We start from the raw sequence: 23823 nt of genomic DNA on the forward strand, positions 1-23823 counted from the left end.
TTGGTAAATGGGCGGCACGGTGGCACAGTGGTTAGCACTGCTGCCTCACAGCGCCAGGGACCCAGGTTTGATTCCCAGCACGGGCCACAGCCTTTGCGGAGTCTGCATGTTCTCCCCGTGTCTGTGTGGGTTTCCTCCGGTTGCTCCGGTTTCCTCCCACAGTCGAAAAGACATGTGGGTTAGGTGCATTGGCCATGCTAAATTCTCCCTCAGTGTACCCGAACAGGCGCCGGAGGGGATTTTCACAATAACTTCATTGTAGTGTTAATGCAAGCCTTCTTGCGACAATAATAAATAAGCTGTAAAACTTTGCAGTGAAAAGTATTGTTTCTTGCGCACTATACAGGCAAAGCATACCGTTCATAGAGTACATGGGGAGAACGAAAAGAGAGGGTGCAGAATACGGTGTTACAGTCATAGCTCGGGTGTAGAGAAAGATCAGCTTAATATATGGTAGGTCCATTCAAAAGTCTGACGGCAGCAGGGAAGAAGCTGTTCTTGAGTTGGTTGGTACGTGACCTCAGACTTTTGTATCTTTTTCCCGATGGAAGAAGCTGGAAGAGAGAATGTCTGGTTAATAATAGTAAGAAGTCTCACAACACCAAGTTAAAGACTAACAAGTTTAATTGGAATCATGAGCTTTTGGAGCGCTGTTCCTTCATCAGGTGAGTGGAGTGGTAGGTTCACAAACCCTAACCCCAACCCTAACCTACCCCTCCACTCACCTAATGAAGGAGCAGCGTTCCAAAAGCTCGTGATTCCAAATAAACCTGTTGGACTTTAACCTGGTGTTGTGAGACTTCTTACAATGCCCAACCCAGTCCAACACCGGCATCTCCACATCATGGTTAATGATAGGTTAATTGTGCGCGTTTTAGGTCATCTGCAACATCTTCCATTAAACTACTGCCATAACTGAGAGATTAATGGTCAGTCCTTCTATTTATAATTATAATTGGAGTTTTTTTCCTGTTTAATGGCTTAGTCATACTCTTGTTTCATTTTCTTGTCATAGAATGATCTCCACAGACAACAAGTTGGTCCTGACAATATCAACTGACGCATGTGAAGGGAAGGATAACTTTGTCCGGTATCTAGAGCACGTTCAGGCGGTGATAACCATGAATGCCACCAGGCGGGGTGACCTAAATGCCAACATGACCTCTCCCATGGGCACCAAATCCATTCTGCTCAGTCGGAGGCCAAGAGACGATGACTCTAAGGTGGGCTTTGACAAGTGGCCTTTCATGACCACGCATACCTGGGGGGAGGACCCCCGAGGGACTTGGATCCTCGAAGTTGGCTTTGTTGGAGGCACCGCACAGAAAGGTGTGCTGAAGGAATGGACACTGATGCTCCATGGGACTCAGACTGCCCCTTACATAGACCAAATAGTGAATGATTACCAGTCCAAATTGGCCATGTCCAAGAAGGAGGAGCTGGAGGAAGAACTGGACGAAGCTGTAGAGAGAAGCCTGAAAAGTCTACTGAAAAAGAATTAGGTCTAGTGAACACCGCATGTCCGTCTCTCATTCCCAAACCCCACATCCTCGCTGCTTTGTGATCTAAAACTACAAATTAATGTTCCCTGTAGCAAAACTGTCACACCTCGTTGTGATCTTAAACTCATCTGTTGTATATTGTCAGTTAATAACTAAATTTAAATGACAATTTTTTACGCTGGAACTGTTAATTCCACAAATTTTATGTACAGTTTGTGACTGTAAAGGATCCTTTGTGTGTGAAATTTAAAAGTGAAATCTTGCAAACGAAGCAGGTTCTCTTTATATTTTTGTGATAAATGTTTATATAAAAGAAATGCCTTTCCAATTTACAGGCGTTAGGTTCGAGCAAATCTCCTCTATTCAGAGCTTAGCCCAGGTGAAAGCAGACTTCTGCTGGCTGGGTTTGCACTTTACACTGTGATGCTGCAGGTGGATAACATTGAGTCACGCGCACCCAGCTCCGCTGGCAATCAATAGGCAGAGTGGTTTCTTTCTCAACCTTGGACTAATATAAAATAAAACAGACCATGCATTAGTAGATTACTGTTTGGTGACCAATTTCTGCCCATTTTGTAATTGTGAGCACTTGTGTTTTGTTGCACTATATCACATTAAAAAAAAATGAATCCCAAGCTGAAACTTGGAAGATGAAGACTTAGTTTGCTAACTGTTTATATCCCAGGTCAGAATATCAGTGAAGGCCAACAGTGCAGTAACATTTCCGCACTCTTTCCCCATGCTGCTTTGTCTTATACTGAGCATGTACCAAGCCTATCGCATTACCTTTGGCACGTTTCTTGATGGTAAAATGGACAATGTTGAAACAGCATCTTCTGGCGCTTGGCAGGCCATCAAATTCACAATGTGTTTAGATGTCGATCCAATGCACTGGACAGAATTTTACCGCTCCGTCCGCCACGGGAATCGGAGCGGGCAAGGGGCGCCGCAACATGGAGAGGTCCGTTGACCTCGGGCAGGATTTTACGGTCTCGGAATGAGCAAGGCCGTAAAATCCCACCCAATATCTGGAAATTGATACACAAGGAGATAAGGATAAGTAGTTCCCAATCCTCGGAAACACAGGAGCAGGAGGAGGCCATTCAGCATCTTCAGTCTCGTTCATCATTCGATTAGATCACGGTTGATGTACATCTTAACCTTATCTATCCAGTTTGTTTTTGTAACACTTAATATTCTTCCCTAACAAAAATCTTTCAATTTCAGTTCTGACATTTTCAATTATATGCCCAACCTCAACAGTTTTTTGAGGGAGAGAGTTCCAGATTTCCATTCTTCTTTGAGTGAAGAAGTCCTTCCTTTCATTACCATAGAATCCCAACAGTGCAGAAGGAGGCCATTCGGCCCACCGAGTCTGCACTGACCACAATCCTACCCAGGCCCTATCCCCGTAACCCCACACATTTACCCTATCTAGTCCTCCTGACACGAAGGGACAATTTAGCATGGCCAATCCACCTAACCCGCACATCTTGGGAGTGTGGGAGGAAACCGCAGCACCCGGAGGAAACCCACGCAGACACGGAGAGAATGTGCAGACTCCACACAGACAGTGGCCCAAGTCGCGAATCGAACCCGGGTCCTTGGAGCTGTGAGGCAGTAGTGCTAACCACTGTGCCACCGTGCCGCCCTCACCCTTGAATGATCTGACTCTAATGTGAATGCCAGCCCCCTTCGTCTGAGCCCACCGTTCCAGAGTGAGGAATTACACATAATTTCACTCTTTCATCGTCTTATTAAACATCTCAATTAGACTTCAATCTTTTACACTCAGTGGCATCAGGGGTAACACTTCCCGAATTTTAAGAATAGTAGCAAGGCTTGCTTCGCGTGGCCCAGGTGGGTATGGGGAGAAATGTTTAATGTTACACTGCTAAACTTGTCCCTGGAGAAAACTATGCAGAAAACACAGGGAGGCATGGGCCTAGTGGTATTATCGCGAGACTATTAATCCGGAAACTCAGTTAACGTTCAAGTTCAAATCCCATCATGATTTGAATTCAATGGAAAAAATCTGGAATTCATGGAATCATTGAATCCCTACAGTGCAGAAGGAGGCCACTCAGCCCATTGAGTCTGCACCAACCACACCCAGGCCCTATCCTCATAACCCCACATATTTACCCTGCTAATCCCCTGACACTAAGGGGCAATTTAGCATGGCCAATCCACCTAACCCGCACCCGTGGGAGGAAACCGGAGCAACCAGAGGAAACCCACGCAGACAAGGGGAGAACGTGCAAACTCCACAGTGACCTGAGGCCGGAATTGAACCTGGGTCCCTGGCGCTGTGAGGCAGCAGTGCTCACCACTGTGCCACCGTACCACCCCTGTGGAATTAAGAATTTACTGATGACCATGGAAACGATTGTCGGAAAAACCCATCTGGTTTACCAATGTCCTTCAGGGAAGGAAATCTGCCGTCCTTACCCGGTCTGGCCTACATGTGACTCCAGAGCCACTGAAAGGTGGTTAACTCTGAAATGGTCTAGCAAGCCATTCAGTTTCAAGGACAACTGGGGATGGGCAATAAATGCTGGCCCAGCCAGTGACGCCCATGTCCCACGAATGAATAAATAAAAAGAACGATATGACACAAAGTTAGGGATTCCGCAGTTCACATGTAAATTACATTTAGACGTTTGATAGAAAGTATTGGCATTTACACTCCACTCAAATAAGATAATAACACTGGTAAAACCTTTAATTTATATTTGTGTTGCTTGCTGCATTCCTTCACTGGTAGCAATAAGGTGGTCGGATTCAATCTCTTGCAGCTATTGAGTAATGTTGCTGACTAATTGGTGATGGTACACTGATCATTACATATTCAGCCATGCGCATTTATTAGATAAACCTACTCTTGACGATTGGATATCCAAACTAGTTATCATCCCAGAAAATACTAATTATTGTCAAAGGTCTCCCTCTGACATTATGAGACTCAAAGCACTGACTCATGTCACTTGCTACATCTTGGTCTCTGCATGCTCAGATATTAAATATCTCAAGGAACTGGGTAACTCAACTAATGTTCTGGGAACCCAAGTTCGAATCCTGCCACGGCAGCTGGTGGAATTTGAATTCATTTTAAAAAAATCAGGAATTAAGAATTTACTAATGACCGTGAAACCATTGTCGGAAAAACCCAACTGGTTCACTAATGTCCTTAAGGGAAGGAAATCTTCCATCCTTACCTGGCCTGGCCTACATGTGACTCCAGAGCCACAGCAATGTGGTTGACTCTCAACTGCCCTCTGAACAAGTGCAACTAGGGATGGGCAATAAATGCTGGCCAACCAGCGATGCCCATGTCCCACGAATGAGTTTTAAAAAGGCATCACAAACTCTTCTCCGAGTGAGACATTGCGACCCAAGAGTTCTGAAATTCTTTTATTCCTGGCAACCGTGGGGCCTAGTGGGAGAGGGGAGGGTTGGAGGGCTTGGGGAGATTGGAAGTGTGGAAATCATTAGACAGATGGGTGGGACCTGAAATGGATGAGGCAAACACACTGAAACCAGCAGGTAAATGGAAAGAAAGGCAACGACCTCCTTATCCAGCAGTCCCTCATCGCTGTTGAACTATCAAGCTTAATGAGGCTTTTAGGTTTTGAGTATGAATTTAAAAAAAGAGGCTCATGACCTTATTATAATATCTGAAGTGACAACCTTGGAGCAGGTTGGCCACCCAGTTCCCATTCTTACCTCTTAAAATGGAAAGTGGACAGGTTAGAAGAGAGTTGACGTCCAGATTCAGACAACATTTCAATCCCCCACCCCCACCCAAAAATCCAAACCCGTCCATTTTGTGGCAATAAGACGCCCCACATGCACAGTATCTGAGGAATGTCAGCATGGGGACCACTGAATGGAAGCACAAAGCCATCCCACCGGGTCTCAGCCATCACACTCTAAGATTCTCAACCTCACATCAAGCTATCTATCTTGATAACAGGGAAGGATTTCCTCTCCACACTACACTTAACAAAATTGCAAACCTGCTAAGCAAAGATGTTTATGATTACTTTGCAAAGGCGAAATGTCCCCTGTGTTATATTTTCCTTCACCTCCCACAGTCTGAAAGACGTGCTGGTTAGGGTGCACTGGCCATGCTAAATTCTCCCTCAGTGTACCCGAACAGGCGCCGGAGTGTGGCGACTAGGGGATTTTCACAGTAACTTCATTGCAGTGTTAATGTAAAATAAGCTTAAACATATGGCTGTGACTAAACTAGGGATGAACAATAAGTGCTTCCTTGCCAGTGAATGCCTTCAGAACAAATAAAAATAAATCATTCAAATATAATTGAAAATATTGTAGTTTTAAGATTGCATTAATTACACCCAAAATATATTAGGTATAAAAACGTTGACGCTTAATTGAATTTACTTAACTTAAATTATCCGTTCATTTGATTTTAAATTATTCATGGTAAACACTTGTCCTGTTAATTAAGATTAATATCTATACCTACAGAATAATTAGAATTTTTAAGTGAAAATGACTAAAGTAACAAGAGTGGACTTAACTGATCGCTGGCTTCAGAACACAAATTAATCTTATTTATTTAAGGGCAGTCATGAGATAACTTCTAATTAGAATCAGACTTCAGGAAGCGTAGTGGAGAACATGCCCCTGTCTACATCAATGGAGATGAAGTGGAAATGATCGACAGCTTCAAGTTTCTAGGTGTCCAGATTACCAACATTATTCCTGGTCCCCCCATGCCGACACTATAGTTAAGAAAGCCCACCAACGCCTCCACTTTCTCAGGAAGCTAAGGAAATTCGGCATGTCCACCACAACTCTCACCAGTTTTTACAGATGCACCATAGAAAGCATTCTTTCCGGTTGTATCACAGCTTGGTATGGCTCCTGATCTGCCCAAGGCTGCAAGAAACTGCAAAGGGTCATGAACGAAGCCCAGTCCATCACGCAAACCAGCCTCCCATCCATTGACTCTGTCTACGCTTTCCACTGCCTCGGAAAAGCAGTCAGAATAATCAAGGACCCCACGCACCCCGGACATTCTCTCTTCCACCTTCTTCCATTGGGAAAAAGATACAAAAGTCAGAGGTCATTCAGCAACCGACTCAAGAATGGCTTCTTCCCTGCTGCCATCAGACTTTTGAATCGACCTACCGTATTTTAAGTTATGATGTGGAGATACTGGTGTTGGACTGGGGTGGGCACAGTAAGAAGTCTCACAACACCAGGTTAAAGTCCGGTTAAAGTCCAACAGGTTTATTTGGAATCACGAGCTTTTGGAGCACTGCTCCTTCATCATGACTCACCTGTAGGACTTTAACCTGGTGTTGTGCGACTTATTACTGTGTCATATTAAGTTGATTTTTCTTTACACCCTAGCTATGAATGTAACACTACATTCTGCACCCTCTCCTTTCCTTCTCTATGAATGGTATGCTTTGTATAGCGCAAGAAACAATACTTTTCACTATATTCCAATACATGTGACAATAATAAATCAAATCAAACTTCATCTGCTTTTACGAAGCATAAATATTGAAAATATTGGTGCAAATCATCTTCAGCCAGTTGGTTTTATTGCAGTTTTCTTTACAAAGCAAATTATATTGATCACTGGAAGACATTCATTCAGAGTATATGAATCAAATAACAAAATGAGCTTTCTTAAATCGTTCTACTTATCCATCGCACACTGGGTCAATAAGATCAAACCCTTTCATTACGACTAAAGATTCCCTAGAACAGGTCTGTCAAATTATTTTCCATTGAAACCTTGGAGTGAACTCTAATTGCCGCAGAAACTAAATTTGATTCATGACGTGAACCCAATCTTTGAGCAGGAATTAAGCAGTGTGGCCAGTGCTGCCTTCGTCAATCCTATACTAGTGTTCATTCATAAATAACACACACAAACTATTAAATGGTCATTTCTGGTTTGATCCCGGCATTAGTTTAGTTTCTGGAAAGGCAAGGTGAGGATCACTGTGTGTGCACAGGCTGTTGTGAAATTCTTAACTCTGAAACACAAATTATGTTTCTTAAAAAAAAATTGTACATGTGAAAATTCCAGTAATTTAGGACCTCTTTGTTCGCTTTTCCTGGTTTGTCTTCTCCACCGTGGTTTCCACGATTGTGGAAGTCTCTGAATAGCCTTTCAGTTTGTTGTCTGTAAATGTCTCAACTGCTTCAGTCATTTCTATCTTTTCGTAGTATCGATACTTGGGTTCCTCGGGGGGTTTAGTAGCCGGAGGCAGCGGCTGTTGGGGGGTGATTATCCTGGCTCGCTCCTCATCCCCTTTCTGGCTGTCTCCGGAAGGAGAATCTTTAGCTGCCCATTTCTCCGGAGCGTCCGGATGCGGCTGTGGCGCGGATGGGCAGCTGAAAGGTGTCGGCTTGTAATCGGAGGCTTGGGAAGGTTCTGGCGCGGGTGGGGTTGGGGGTGGAATCGATGGCGATGACGTCGGCCTCTTGGGCTCTCCATTGGCCCCTGATTTCCCGGCATCTTGCTTCTCACTTTCAGGCCTGCCTTTGCCTCTCTCTTTAGTGGAATCAAATTCTTTCCCGTCATCGTCCTTCCCGTTGGGTTTTAAGGGTGTGGGCTGATCCGGTTGCGGAAGAGAGTCGCTATCAATAGGAAAGTGTTGATTGTCAAAGGTAACAGTAACCTGACTCCTCGCAGGAACCGATGTATAGAAGAAAGGATCCCTGTAACTGGCCTCACCTGTAACTTGCACATAGTGCCCTTTAGTATAGAACTCTGCAGCAGGAGGTTCTGGTTTCTTGTACCTTCTCATTTTGTCTCTGACTATATTACACAAAGCATGATAAATCCTACTGATTTGTGCTCCGTCTGGTACATCATCTGGTCTTGTATCAGCTTCTCCTTCATCGGAATAAAACTCTCCCTCTTCATCTTCATCTTCATCCTCACCCATTTTCTGGTCTTTGCACATTTCTGAAGGTTTCTTTGCGCATCCCTCATCAGCTCCATTGTCGCCTGTGCCATCTGAAGATGGGGAGTCCTTTCCCTTGGCTACTTTTCCAGAATGTCCTTTCTGACTGGATTTAAAATGGGCACCGTACTGAGCGGCCGCAGCGATAGCTAAAAAGAAAAAAAGTAAAATGCAATCTTTTACTGATTGACAGGCTGAGGATACGCTTCATCAATTCTCAGGGAAATCAGAGCAAGCTTCTTAAAATCAAAATTATCATAAGGACATTATCATGGAGGCTGGGTAGGGGGGGGCGGGCGGTGTGTGTGGAGCGGGGGGGGGGGGGGGCGACCTGACAGAAGTTCATAGAAATCATAGAAACCCTACAGTGCGGAAGGAGGCCATTCGGCCCATCGAGTCTGCACCGACCACAATCCCACCCAGGCCCTACCTCCACATATTTTACCCGCTAATCCCTCTAACCTACGCATCTCAGGACTCTGGGGCAATTTTTAACCTGGCCAATCAACCTAACCCGCACATCTTTGGACTGTGGGAGGAAACCGGAGCACCAGGAGGAAACCCACGCAGACACGAGGAGAATGTGCAAACTCCACACAGACAGTGACCCGAGCCAGGAATCGAACCCAGGACCCTGGAGCTGTGAAGCAGCAGTGCTAACCACTGTGCTACCGTGCCGCCACAAGTTTACAAAATTATGAGAGGTACAGATAGGGTGAACAGTTGGAAGCTTTTTCCCAGGGCAGAAATGAGAATTACAAGGGGGCACAAGTCCAAGATAAGGGGGGAAAGGTTCAGTGGAGATGTGCGGGGGAGTTTTTTACACAGAGGGTGGTGGGGACCTGGAATGCACTGCCCAGTGAGGTGGTTGAGGCGGACACGTTAGCGACATTTAAGACTTATCTGAATAGACACATGAACAGGCGGGGAATAGAGGGATACAGGCGGTCGGTCTAGATAGGACAACGTGATCGGTGTAGACTTGGAGGGCCGAAGGGCCTGTTCCTGTGCTGTACTGTTCTTTGTTCTTTGAGTCACCTACCTCTATTCTGAAATGGCTGCTGTGAAAATCTTTGGCATGCATGCTGATTAACAGGGAGGAGAGAGAAGCGGAGAGGTTTAGGGTGGGAGTGAGGGATGCCAAGGAGGAGGTGCACAGAGATCTCGGAGGGTTGTGGGGCTGGAGGAGGTTACTGAGATTGGGAGGGACGAGGAAGGAAGGAATCTGAACACGAGGGTAAGAACTTTAAAATGAAGTGTTGTAGGAATAGGAGTGGAGGTAGGACAGTGAGCACAGTGGGTGATGTGTGAATGGGACTTGGTGTGAACTGGGACATGGAATACACACCAAGGGTCCGGGTATCATGTAAATTAGAAAAGCACCCTACACTTTCTTGATTTCAGTTGAAGCTGAGAGGGGCATTGGGCCCCAGTGAGCCTAGGCGCTCTTGACGTCAAGCAGAGCAAACAGCTTGGAGGCACATGGGTAATTCCAACTGTCCCAGGACACTTTTGAAATAGAATAGGTCGCAGAGTGGTATCCTTGCTTACACCGGGGGTGGAGTGGGCAGTGGGGAGAAGGCAGGACAAGGTTAGCAATATTTTCCATGACCGTTCCCGGGGCAGGGTCAGGACCTCCGTTTCCCATCTATCGCTCCCAAACTCACAGCCAGATCAAAGTGGATGGGTGGGATTTTCCAGCCGTGCTTGCCCTGAAACCGGAAAATCCCACCTGAAGTTAACGGATCTTTCCATGGTCCGCCCCTCACCTCCTCCAATCCCTGTGGCAGGCGGAACGGGAAAATTCACCCCGATGTGTCCAAAGTTGCAAAATAACCTGACCCTGATATTTCTATAATGGGGGACAAAATCTCTGCTCCACTTCCGATCTTCTCCATTCCCCTCTACCCGTCTCACTCTCCCGCCAGGGAATCTCAACAAAGTGCTGTCTGGTTACAAAGCTATTTGTTGCTTTGGCATCACTTAAAGTCTCAAGAACAGTTTTTTAAAAATGCCACCCCTCCAGCTTGTGCATGGAAACAACACCGACTCTTAGCTCCCCTCCAGGTCGCACACCATCCCGACTTTGGAAATATATCACTGTTCCTTCAGCGTTGTTGGGTCAAATGCCTGGAACTCTCTCCCTAACAGCACTGTGGGTGTACCTACAGACTCACTCACCTGATGAAGGAGCGAGACTCCGGAAACTAGTGCTGCCAAATGAACCTGTTGGACTTTAACCTGGTGTTGTGAGACTTTTTATTGGGTGTACCTACAGCTCAGGGACTGCAGTGGTTCAAGAAGATGGCTCACCAACACCTTCTCAAGGACAATTAGGGATGGGCAACAAATGCTGGCCTAGCCAGCGACACCCAAATATCCTTGGAATGAATTTTTATAAAAGAGTTTCCTCCTGCTCTTTCTATAAAAAGACAAATCCATTTGGAAAGTCACCCAAATGCATGAACTCTCAGATTCTTTTCAAACTGATGGAAGCTTCTAGCTTGCACAACCTTTCAGTTCTGAAAATCATTACAGAATAATCCCAGCTTTCAGACCTATTAATCGTAGAATCCCTACCGCGCAGAAGGAGGCCATTCAGCCCATCAAGCCAGCACCGACAACAATCCTACCCTAACCCCGCACTAAGCTGAAATAAAAGGTATTGCAGAATTTCCAGAGACATTAAACATTAACATTTTAGTTATTTTTTAAATTGGCGTCTGACCTTCACTCTCAGGCATGTCCTGCGTGTATTCATAACGAAGACCTGCGGACAGAGGGGTGGCTAGTGTCTCAGTTAGGGTAGATCTGAAAATGAAAGTAATCCATTTAGTTGCCGGAGAATAACTAATTATTCATAGATCCCTTTAACATGCAACAGGAAATCCCAGTAGAGAGTCCATTCTGTCAAAAAAACCACACAAATCGTTAACTCCAAGGCCAAGTTAGTTGATCTTGCCCAATAGATTTACTCATGCATAATCCTGCTGCGCTGTTGCTGCCCTTACTTCCAATTCTGAGTTCCCATAAGCAACAAATCTTCAATACCTTGGGATTTTTCTTTATTCATTCGTGGGACATGGTCATCACTGGCTGGCCAGCATTTGTTGCCCAACCCTAGTTGCCCGAGGACAATGAGATACAATGAGGCCCCATGCATTGTTGCCTCAACTGCGACATCTACAACTGGACAGAAATATAGGTGGACCGAAGTGTGAGCTTGGATCAAGAGGCAGAAAAATAGAAAGTATCCATCTATTGAGAGTCAACCACGTTGCTGTGGCTCTGGAGTCATGTGTAGGCCAGACTGGGTAAGGACGGCAGATTTCCTTCCCTAAAGGACATTAGTGAACCAGATGTTTTTCCAACAATCGACAGTGGTTTCACGGCCATCAGTAGATTCTTAATTCCAGATCCTTTTTTTTATTGAATTCAAATCCCACCATCTGCCGTGGCGGGATTCGAACCCGGGTCCCCAGAACGTTAGCTGAGTTTCTGGATTAATAGTCTAGCGATAATACCACTAGGGCATCGCCGGCCCTTTACTGTGTTAGATATGCTATTTATCGTTGTTGTTCAAATGGATTGGGGAGGCATTCATAGGAGAGGCGGGTGTCGGTGAAGATTTACCCATTGTGTTTATTCTTTTATGGGATGTGGGTATCAATGGCAAGCCCAGCTTTTGTAGCCCATTCCTAACTACCCTTGAACTGAGTGTCTTGCTAGGCCATTTGAGCGAACATTTAAGAGTCAACCACATTGCTGTGGCTCTGGAGTCACATGTAGGCCACACATCTGTGATGGGTAAGTTGTTGGAAGGTATTTTGAGAGACAGGATCTACAGGCATTTCGAGACGCAAGGACTGATTAGGGACAGCCAGCATGGCTTTGTGAGTGAAAAATCATGTCTCACGAATTTGATTGAGTTTTTTGAAGGGGCAACCAAGAAGGTCGATGAGGGCAGTGCAGTTGATATTGTCTATAAGGACTTTAGCAAGGCCTTTGACAAGATACCGCGTGGTAGGTTGTTGCATAAGGTTAAATCTCACGAGATCCAGGGTGAGATAGCTAAATGGATACAAAGTTGGCTTGATGACAGAAGCCAGAGGGTGGTTGTAGAGAGTTGTTTTTCAAACTGGAGGTCTGTGACCAGCGGTGTGCCTCAGGGATCGGTGCTGGGTCCACTGTTATTTGTCATTTATATTAATGATTTGGATGAGAATATAGGAGGCATAGTTAGTAAGTTTTCAGATGACACCAAGATTGGTGGCATAGCGGACAGTGAAGAAGATTATCTCAGATTGCAACGGGACCTTGATCAATTGGGCCAGTGGGCTGACGAATGGCAGATGGAGTTTAATTTAGATAAATGTGACGTGATGCATTTTGGTGGATTGAACCAGGACAGGATTTACTCAGTTAATGGTAGGGCGTTGGGGAGAGTTACAGAACAAAGAGATCTAGGAGTACAGGTTCATAGCTCTTTGAAAGTGGAGTCACAGGTGGATAGAGTGATGAAGAAGACATTCAGCATGCTTGGTTTCATTGGTTAGAACATTGAATACAGGAGTTGGGATGTCTTGTTGAAGTTGTACAAGACATTGGTAAGGCCACACTTGGAATACTGTGTACAGTTCTGGTCACCCTATTATAGAAAGGATATTATTAAACTAGAAAGAGTGCAGAAAAGATTTACTAGGATGCTACTGGGATTTGATGGTTTGAGTTATAAGGAGAGGCTGGATAGACTGGGATTTTTTTCTCTGGAGCGTAGGAGGTTGAGGGGTGATCTTATAGAGGTCTATAAAATAATGAGGGGCATAGATCAGCTAGATAGTCAATATCCTTTCCCAAAGGTAGAGGAGTTAAAACTAGAGGGCATAGGTTTAAGGTGAGAGGGAAGCGAAACAAAAGGGGCCAGTGGGGTAATGTTTTCACACAGAGAGTGGTGAGTATCTGGAACGAGCTGCCAGAGGTAGTAGTGGAGGTGGGTACAATTTTGTCCTTTAATAAGTGTTTAGACAGTTATATGGGTAAGATGGGTATAGAGGGATATGGGCCAAATGCGGGCAATTGGGATTAGCTTAGGGGTTAAAAAAAAAGGGCAGCATGGACAAGTTGGGCCGAAAGGCCTGTTTCTATGCTGGAAACCTCTATGACTCTATGACCAGGTAAAGATGGCAGATTTCCTTCCCTAAAGGTCATTGGTGAATCAGATGTTTTCTTTTTGAACAACAGCCAATGATAATGGTCACCATTACTGAACTAACATTTCATTCTTGGCTTTTTATTTAGTTATTGGATTTAAATTCCACCAGCTGCCATGATGGGATTTGAACCCATGTCCTGAAAGCATTAGTCTGCGCTTCTGGATTACTATTCCAGCAACATTACCACTACCCCACAATCTCCCCATTCCGGGGGGGCGGGGGTAGGGAGCAGCAAAAGAGACCCCTTCAAACATAAGACCATGAAAACTAGGAGTAGGAGTTGGCCATCTGGCCCCTCGAGCCTGCTCCGCCATTCAATAAGATCATGGCTGATCTTTTTGTGGACTCAGCTCCACTTACCCGCCCGCTCACCATAACCCTTAATTCCTTTACTGTTCAAAAATTGCCTTAAGTGCTGCTGCCTGGCTGCACAATGGTTGATATTAACACCGATGCAGTGGACGCCCCATGCATTGTTGCCTCAACTGTGACACCTACGACTGGACAGAAATGGGCCAAAGTGGGCAGGTACCTTGTCAGGTGGATCAAGAGGCAAAAAAATAGAAAGTATCCATGTGGGTCAGGGAATGCAAGCTTGTTTGAAAAACTGACAGTAAAAGATGCTCCAATGATTAATATTTCAGTAGGGATATTATCATTTAGTGACCACAGCCCACTGTGGTCCCAGTTTGTCATTGATATAAATTATACATATATCAAAACAAGTTGAGAGGATTTACAAAGTGACAATGTGTGTTGCTATGGTAACAGCGTCACCAGAGTGGACATCCTCAAATGTTTCGTTGGTACTCAACTTATTTGAAAACGGAGCAGCACGTTGGGGCAAATACAATCAGGAGGCAGAGTTGTGTCTGGATGGACTTTCCTGACAGTTTTACATTTCTCAAAGCAGGGGTAAGGACTGGCAAATTGTACCCATTCCTACAGCTCCAATGGTTCAAACTAAGAAACTCAAGGCAATTTCCCTGAACATGACTCGCAAAAAGTTTAAAGTGTATACATGCCTCTGGAAAGTTTACAGTGACTAAGGGGAGGCAATGGCCTAGTGGCATTATCGCGAGGCTATTAATCCAGGAAATTCAGCTGATGTTCTGGGGACCCGGGTTCGAAACCCGCCACAGCAGATGGTGGAATTTGAATTCAATAAAAAATATCTGGAATTAAGAATCTACTAATGACCATGAAATCATTACCGATTGTCGGAGAAACCCATCTGGTTCACTAATGACCTTTAGGGAAGGAAATCTGCCGTCCTTTCCTGGTCTGGCCTACATCTGATTCCAGAGCCACAGCAATGTGGTTGACTCTCAGCTGCCCCTGTGAAATGGCCTGGCAAGCCACTCAGTCAGGGACAACTAGGGATGGGCAATAAATGCTGGCCCATCCTGCGATGCCCATGTCCCACATATGAATTTTTAAAAAAGCTTCACCCCACACCCAGTCTCTTCACCCACCACCCCTGGGCTCTCTGACCTACCTTAGCTTCTGGCCAGGCAGTGCCTTGATATTAAAACTCTCTCTATGGCCACACTCTTCTCTATCTCACTGAAACGTACAGAATACTGAAAGGCCTGGATGGAGTGGACGTGGGGAAGATGTTTCCATTAGTGGGAGAGATGAGGATCCGAGGGCACAGCCTCAGAGTAAAGGGACGGCCTTTTAGAACTGAGATGAGGAGGAATTTCTTCAGCCAGAAGGTGGTGAATCTGTGGAATTCATTGCCACAGAAGGCTGTGGAGACCAGGTCACTGAGTGTATTTAAGACAGAGATAGATAGGTTCTTGACTGGTAAGGGGATCAAAGGCTATGGGGAAAAGGCGGGAGAATAGGGTTGAGAAATATCATAGAAACCCTACGGTGCAGAAGGAGGCCATTCGGCCCATCGAGTCTGCACCGACCACAATCCCACCCAGGCCCTACCCCCACATATTTACCCGCTAATCCCTCTAACCTACGCATTCCAATATCAGCAATGATTGAATGGCGGAGCAGACTTGATGGGCCGAATGGTCCAATTCTGCTCCATAATCTTATGGTTTTATCTCGGTAATCTCCTGCCCACAGCACCCCTCCGAGTTCTCTGCACTTATCTAATCCTGGCCTCCTGGGCAACCCAGATTTTAATTATTTAAGGCTCTCTTTGAGGTGAAACGCAAAAGTCCAAGAAAAATCCCATTCCATCAGGTGACCCTGCCAATTGCTAACCCGTAGCTGGGTGATGGCTCCTGGCGTATTTACTCAGTTCCACTGCTGCTCCCCTCACTTTCAATTCAGCCTTCAGCTGTGCAGACTCTAAGTGCTGGAATTCCCACCTTAAACCTCTCCACCTCACTTTCACCCTTTAAGACGTTCCTTAAAACCTACCTCTTTGACCAAGCCTTGGGGCGTGTGGCCTAATATGTCCTTATCTGTCTCAGTGTCCAATTTTGTTTCATGAGGGTCATTTTAAAGTTTAATTATTAGTGTCACAGGTAGGCTTACATTAACACTGCAATGAAGTTACTGTGAAAATCCCCTAGTCGCCACACTCTGGCGCCTGTTCGGGTACACTGAGGGAGAATTTAGCACGGCCAATCCACCTAACCTGGGGTGTGGAATGGACTGCCTGCAGTGATAGTGGAGTCAGACACTTTAGGAACATTTAAGCGGTTATTGGATAGGCACATGGAGCACACCAGGATGATAGGGAGTGGGATAGCTTGATCTTGGTTTCAGATAAAGCTCGGCACAACATCGTGGGCCAAAGGGCCTGTTCTGTGCTGTATTTTCTATGTTCTAACCAGCACATCTTTTGGACTGTGAGAGGAAACTGGAGCACCCAGAGGAAACCCACGCAGACACGGGGAGAACATGCAAACTCCACGCAGACAGTGACCCAAGCCAGGAATTGAACCCGGGTCCCTGGCACTGTGAGGCAGCAGTGTTAACCACTGTGCTACCGTGCCACCTGTGTGAAGTGCCTAGGGATGTTTTATTACACCAATGGCACTAAATAGGTATTAAGTTGCTGTCGCTCTAAGACTTGACAATACCGTTCGACCATATTATGCGCGTCCCTTGCGTACGGGATTATAGAAGATGGACGGGATTTTCCATTGCCCCCTCCCCCCCGGGGTGTAATTTGTGGCAGCGGAGGTGACCCGCCATTGGCTGCCGGTGGGATCTTCCAGTCCTGCCGCTGTCAATGGGTTCACACTCTCTGGCCAGTGTCTTGCCTCGATTTGTGAAGACAAAATTGCTTACGTGGTTACATCGTACATCAGACAATAATCTACACTCCTGCCTAAGTATTCTCATGTGGAATGAAAACTGAGCATCATACCTTATTGTACAACAGCCCAAAGCCAGGACTCAGATTATTAACAATGTAATTAATTCTGGGCAATTGAAAAGGCCAAAACTAATGATCCCATTACGCACCTGTAATCTTCGTTTGCAATAAACCTCTTGTAGCTTTCCAGTTCATCTTCCAGTGATTGCTGGTACATGATAACTTGTCGACACTCACTGGCACACTTTTCCAAGTTGGTCTCAGCTCCCCTCATCCTTTTCCTCAAGTCTTCAATATGTTCCCTGTACGGTTGGATCTGATCAAGGTAACTTTCCTGCAGGGCCTGGCTTGTCTGCTGCAGTGTTGCCAGTTTTAACACAAAGGGTTTGAAGTAAGTATTAATTATGCCATGTAAGATGATTTAATTACATATATTAATAACCATAGTGTTCATTACTCAGATAGGTAATAAGCGTTAGCTTCAATTCAATGGGATTATTCTCCTTTCTATCAGAAGATTGTAAATTTCAGCCCAGCACCGGATACTCGGACATAAAAAGAACGAATGGATTGTCAAGATATCCCACAGGGGTGGCACGGTGGCACAGTGGTTAGCACTGCAGTCTTGCAGCGCCAGGGACCCTGGTTCAGTTCCCGGCTTGGGTCACTGTCTGTGTGGAGTCTGCACATTCTCCCCGTGTCTGCGTGGGTTTCCTCCGGGTGCTCCAGTTTCCTCCCACACTCCAAAGATGTGTGCTAATTGGCTGCCACATTTCATTGGCTCTGAAACACTTTGGGATATGCTGAAAGGTGCTAGATATACACAAGTTTTTTGTTTATAACGATCAAACATTTTCCTGACTGACCGGCGATATTGGACAGGTGGAGCCAGGATTCATAGAAAGGAAAAGTCATTATCTTGCTAATGGCACAATGAGGAAAATCGACCTTCCACAAGTCCTACACATAAAAAGTATGAAGTGAAATCTGGAACAAGAAGGTCATAGCTTTAGGCTAAGAAGGTGGCAGATTTAAAACAGAAATGTAGAGGAACAAAGGATGGTGAGTCTATGGGAATTTACTATTCCAGACTGCGGTGGATGTCAGGCCATTGTCTAAATTTAAGGAGGAGTTAGACAGATTTTTAATTTGTAATGGGTTGAAGGGTTCTGGAGAATGGGCAGGAACGTGGATTTGAAGCCAAGATGAGATCAGCCATGATCGCATAGAATGGCGGAGCAGGTTCGAGGGGCTGAATGGCCTCTTCCTGTTCCTAGTTCTTATGTTCTTATCAAAGGCAACACCTCAGACAGTGCAGCACTCCCTCAGTATTACACAGAGTGGCAGCCTTGATCTTTATGTACAATCCCTATGTGTAATCTACCCTATCTTAGTCTCCTATAACCTTGAAAAAAGATTCTATAAAATTTTCTTTGGCTCTTCTTCTCTGCCACGAGAATTGATCTGTAAAGTCTATCGTCACTCACCTGGCTACAGTTCTGGCTCCTGATTTCCTCCCTTGCCTTGCTTCACAGAACTATTCCATCTCCCAGACTGCCCAACACAGACAGGTCATGCAAGGAAACAAGGCCAGGGAATCTGTTTGATTTGTCTCCTTTCCATCTTTGTTGCAGCAACTCCAGAGAGTGCAGGGAAAGCAGGTGGCAGTGAAGCATTGGATTACAGCGCAGGTCCTGTTATTTTATTCATAGATGAGACAGCACCTCGGACTGGCCAGAAGTCCCCCCGCTGCCCATTTCCAACTTACACCAATTCCTGTCACCCTTCTCACCTTGTGCTTGCTGACCTACACTGGCTCCCGGTCTGACACTTCCATCGATTTGAAAATTCTTGCTTTCGAATCTCTCCATGGCTTCTCCATTCCCTATCTCTGTAATCTTCTCCAGACCCTACAACTCTCCTCGCCTCTGCACTCCTCAGATTCTGACCTCTTAGGCATGCCCATAAGACCACCAGACCATAAGACATAGGAGCAGAATTAGGCCACTCGGCCCATCGAGTCTGCCCCGCCATTCAACCATGGCTGATTTTCTCATCTCCACTCCCCTGTCTTTTCCCCATAACCCCTGATCCCCTTATTAATCAAGAACCTATCTATCTCTGTCTTAAAGACACTCAATGACCTGGCCTTCTGTGACGAAGAGTCCCACAGATTCACCACTCTCTGGCTGAAGAAATTCTTCCTCATCTCTGTTTTAAAGGATCATCCCTTTAGCCTGAGGTTGTGCCCTCTGGTTCTAGTTTTTCCCACTAGTGGAAACATCCTCTCCATGTCCACTCTATCCAGGCCTCCCAGTATCCTATAAGTTTCAATAAGATCCCTCCCCCTCCATCCTTCTAAACTCCAACGAGTACAGACCCAGAGTCCTCAACCATTCCTCGATTTTAATCGCCCGATTTTAATCGCCCCACCACTGGCAGCCGTGTCTTCAACTACCTGGGCCCTAAGCTCTGAAATTGTCTTCCTAAACCTCTCCACCTCCTTACCACCCCTCCTCTTCCTTTAAGATACTCCTGAAATTCAACTTCTTTTGTTTCTGTGATTTGGTATCATGTTTTGGTTTGATAATTGCTCCTGTGAAGCATCTTGGGAGGTTTTCCCATGTTAAAGGTGCTATATAAATGCAGGTTGTTATTGTGGTGTCTCAATGCCCCCCCCCCCCCCATTGAGAGGGTAAGGGAATTAGGGGTTATAGGGATCAGGCGGGTAAGTGGAACTGATCCACTTCAGATCAGCCATGATCTTTTTGAATGGCGGGGCAGGCTCGAGGGGCTAGATAGCCTACTCCTGCTCCTATTTCTTATGTTCTTATGCCCTCAATTTCTGAAAGCCCTAATAATGATGAATGGCTTCATGTTGCTCCTTCTCCTTCTAGTTTCATGAACTATGTGGCCAAGCACAGGCAGGGTGACAGAACATTCGATAACCAGAGGGCATAGATTATAAGTGATAGCAAAAGAATGAAAGGTGACACTGGGGAACTTTTTTTAATGTGGTGGGCTGTTGAGTTCTGGAAGGCGCTGCCTGAAGGGGCGATGGAAGCAGATTCAGTAATGCTTCAAGGAAAAAAATTCACAGGGCTATGGGGAAAGGGTAAAGGGACTGGCATTAACTGGTTCATTCTCTCAAAGAGCTGGCACAACAGCAGTCGGCTGAATGGCCTCCTTCTGTGCTCTATTGCTATATGAATCTTCCCAATGGGTAACGCACCCCAGAGAGGTTGGGTCAGTATCCATTGGAGTTTAGAAGAATGAGAGGTGATCGTGGGCGGCACGGTGGCACAGTGGTTAGCACTGCTGCCTCACAGCGGCAGGGACCCGGGTTCGATTCCCGGCTTGGGTACTCTCTTTGTGGAGTTTGCACATTCTCCCCGTGTCTGCGTGGGTTTCCTCCAGGTGCTCCGGTTTCCTCCCACAGTCCAAAGATGTGCGGCTTACGTTGACTGACCATGCTAAATTGCCCATAGTGTCCCGGGATGTGTAGGTTAGAGGGATTAGCGGGGTTGTGGTGATAGGGCTTGGGGTGGGATTATTGTCGGTGCAGACTCGATGGGCCGAATGGTCTCCTTCTACACTGTAGGGATTTTATGATTTCTATCTGTGATCTCATTGAAATGTTGAAGGTCCTGAGGGGATGATAAAAGTATGTTTCCTCTTGTGGGACAGATTGGAAATAGGGGACAGCATTTAAAAATAAGAGGTCTTCCATTTCAGAGTGAGAGGAGGAGGTATTTTTTCTTAAAAGAATCATGAACCTGTGGAATTCTCTTCCCCAGAGGGCAGTGCCAGAGACCCAGGTTCGATTCCTGGCTCAGGTCACTGTCTGTGTGAAGTCTACACGTTCTCCCCGTGTCTGCATGGGTTTCCTCCGGGTGCTCCGGTTCCCTCCCACAGTCCGAAAGACGTGCTGGTTAGGGTGCATTGGCCGTGCTAAATTCTCCCTCAGTGTACCCGAATAGGCGCCGGAGTGTGGCGACTAGGGGATTTTCACAGTAACTTTATTGCAGTGTTAGCGTAAGCCTACTTGTGACATTAATAAATAAACAGTGGAGGAAGGACCATTGAACATTTTTAAGGCTGACTGAAAAGGAAGTCAAAAGTTATTGGGAGTAGGTGGGATGTGCTGCTAATCTTACGGAATGGCTGTGCAAACTCGAGGGGCTGAATGGTCAAATCTTTGCATGCTTGGGTGAGGATCAACCTAATATTTCTTTGACAGTGTTGTAAGACAATGTCAAAGGATTGCATCTAAGCTGATTTTTCTCTTCACCCCATCTGTAACTGCAGCAGTATACACTGGACTCACCACATAAACACAGTGGCTACAAGAGCAGGTCAGAGGCTAGGAATACTGCGGCAAGTAACTCACCTCCTGATTCCCCAAAGCCTGTCCACCATCTACAAGGCACAAGTCAGGAGTGTGATGGAATACTCCCCACTTGCCTGGATGGTTGCAGCTCCAACTACGCACAAGAAGCTCAACACCATCCAGGACAAAGCAGCCCCGCTTGATTGGCACCACATCCACAAACATCCACTCCCTCCACCACTGACGCTCAGTAGCAGCAGTGTGTACCATCTACAACTTGCATTGCAGCAATTCACTAAAGATCCTTAAACAGCATCTTCCAAACCCATGACCACTTCCATCTAGAAGGACAAGGGCAGCAGATAAATGGGAACACCACCACCTGCAAGTTCCCCTCCAAGTCACTCACCATCCTGACTTGGAAATATATTGCCATTTCTTCACAGTCGCTGGGTCAAGATCCTGGAATTCCCTCCCTAACGGCATTGTGGGTCAACCCACAGAACATGGACTGCTGCGATTCAAGAAGGCAGCTCACCACCACTTTCTCAACAAGGAATGGGCAATAAATGCTGGCCAGCCAGCAACGCCTATGTCCCATGAATTAACAAAAAAAAAAGCTTCTGCACCCTCTCCTTTCCTGCTCCCCTACGCACTCTATGAACGGTATGCTTTGTCTATTTGGCACGCAAGGAATAATACTTTTCACTGTGTCCCGATATGTGTGACAATATTAAATCAAATTTAAACATATGCTAATGGGTCAGTAGAAATCATTTGATGTTCAGGCCCATCTCAGCTGTTGATGTTGTACATTGCTACCACAGGAGCTGGATTCCTAATTCACCAGGGTTAAAACCAGATGGAGGTGACCTTTACACGACTGTAAAATGAATTCCAGATGCACCATCTGATGGAAGATGCACTTAATCTTTCAATGTGAAACAAAAGCAATTTTAAAGAGGTTTCGTCCCCGCTCATAATAAAGTGAACTGGAAGGGTGCCCGGAGCACACTAATGGGGAGATGATGCTGCTGGCTCCTGACAGGCTGCCAAAAAATCTTAACTACATATGTCATCTATGTATCAATCCTTATATATAGTCCACAAGAGCCAATGTTCTATTCACACAGCACAGGCAATATGAGTTTTAAACACTGCAACACTGCTGTGAAATCATTTGGAACCAATAAATCTTTCAGTAAGTGTTGAGTTCTGAGTTACTTACACATTTACAAAGCAATATTTATGCAGTTGGAAGCAGATAGCAGCTTGTAATGAAGAGGAATGAAACAGGGCTAAGGTGGCTCGATATTCTACGTGTGGGTCCTCATGCTGGGCAATGCCATCCAACACCCAGATTAGAGATACAAGGCAGGATTTACCGAGTAACCCATCACGGGTGATAGGGGGCCCACCATTGGCTGGAGGTAGGATCTCCTGGTCCCGCCGTTGTCAACAGGGTCTCCTGTTGAATGTATCCCTCGCCACCATGAAGCCCACAGCGGGAGTGCGCCATCAGCTGGACCGGAAAATCCCATTGCCAGGCACAGCTGGAAAATCTCACCCGTAATCTCTGTACAGCAGTAACAATTTGCATTTATGTAGTGCCTCGAGTGTGGTAAAACATCGCCAGGTGCTTGACAGGAGGGCCATTGAGCAACGTTTGACACTGAGATACATAGGGAGCTAATAGGGAGAGGTGACTGATAGCTTGGTCAAAGAGATGGATGTTAAGATATATCCTAATGGAGGAAAGAGAGGTGGAGAGTCGGAGAGATTGAGAGTCGGAGAGATTGAGGGTCGGAGAGACTGAGAGTCGGAGAGACTGAGAGTCGGAGAGAATGAGGGTCAGAGAGATTGAGGGTCAGAGAGATTAAGAATCAGAGAGATTGAGAGTCGGAGAGACTGAGAGTCGGAGAGACTGAGAGTCAGAGACACTGAGAATCGGAGAGACGGACAGTCGGAGAGATTGAGAGTCGGAGAGATTGAGAATCAGAGAGATTGAGAGTTGGAGAGATTGAGTGTGGGAGAGATTGAGAGTTGGAAGATTTAGAGAGGGAATTCTAAAGCGTAAGGCCATAGTACGGTCACCAATGTCGGAGAGATTAAATTTGGGAAAGTTCAGGAGGCTAGGTCTCGGAGTAGTGTGAGACTGGAGGAGGAGATTACAGAGGCGGTGAGGAGGCAGAGCCACGGCAGAGGATGAGAATTTGAAAAGCTGGTGGTGGGATTTTCCACCTAATATCAATGGACCTTGGCATGATCTGTGTCCCGCCCATGAAGATTCCTGTGGTGGGCGGGACGGGAAAATTCCACCCCAAGCGTTGAAATCAGGAGCCAATGTAGATCAGTGAGATAGCAGATGATGCATGAATAGAACTTGGTACAAGTTAGGGTACTGGGAGAAGAGTTTTGGATGAGTTCAAATTGATGGAATACAACAATAAATATCAAACTTCTCCATTCACCTTCCCAATACCACACTACTGGCACATGGGCGTTGAGACCAGGGTGCGTAGAA

At 45.8% G+C, this 23823-nt stretch overlaps 2 protein-coding genes across 2 annotated transcripts in view; one reads left to right on the plus strand and one right to left on the minus strand.

Moving 5' to 3' along the window:
* pcsk2 (proprotein convertase subtilisin/kexin type 2) overlaps positions 1-2155 on the plus strand; it is an 82761-nt gene extending 80606 nt beyond the window's left edge. Inside the window, exon 12 of the mRNA XM_078230383.1 lies at positions 1016-2155. Within this exon, the coding sequence (XP_078086509.1) occupies positions 1016-1502 (487 nt within the window). The 3' untranslated portion in view covers positions 1503-2155. The remainder of the gene's footprint in view (positions 1-1015) is intronic.
* A 5430-nt stretch (positions 2156-7585) lies between these two features.
* The window catches only part of bfsp1 (beaded filament structural protein 1), a 33827-nt gene continuing 17589 nt past the window's right edge, over positions 7586-23823 (minus strand). Inside the window, exons 6-8 of the mRNA XM_078230503.1 lie at positions 17119-17324; positions 11193-11275; positions 7586-8613 (exon numbers count right to left, since the gene is read on the minus strand). Coding sequence (XP_078086629.1) covers positions 7586-8613; positions 11193-11275; positions 17119-17324 — 1317 coding nt within the window. The remainder of the gene's footprint in view (positions 8614-11192; positions 11276-17118; positions 17325-23823) is intronic.

Source organism: Mustelus asterias, chromosome 15 (genome assembly GCF_964213995.1).
Source record: "Mustelus asterias chromosome 15, sMusAst1.hap1.1, whole genome shotgun sequence".
NCBI lineage: Eukaryota > Metazoa > Chordata > Chondrichthyes > Carcharhiniformes > Triakidae > Mustelus > Mustelus asterias.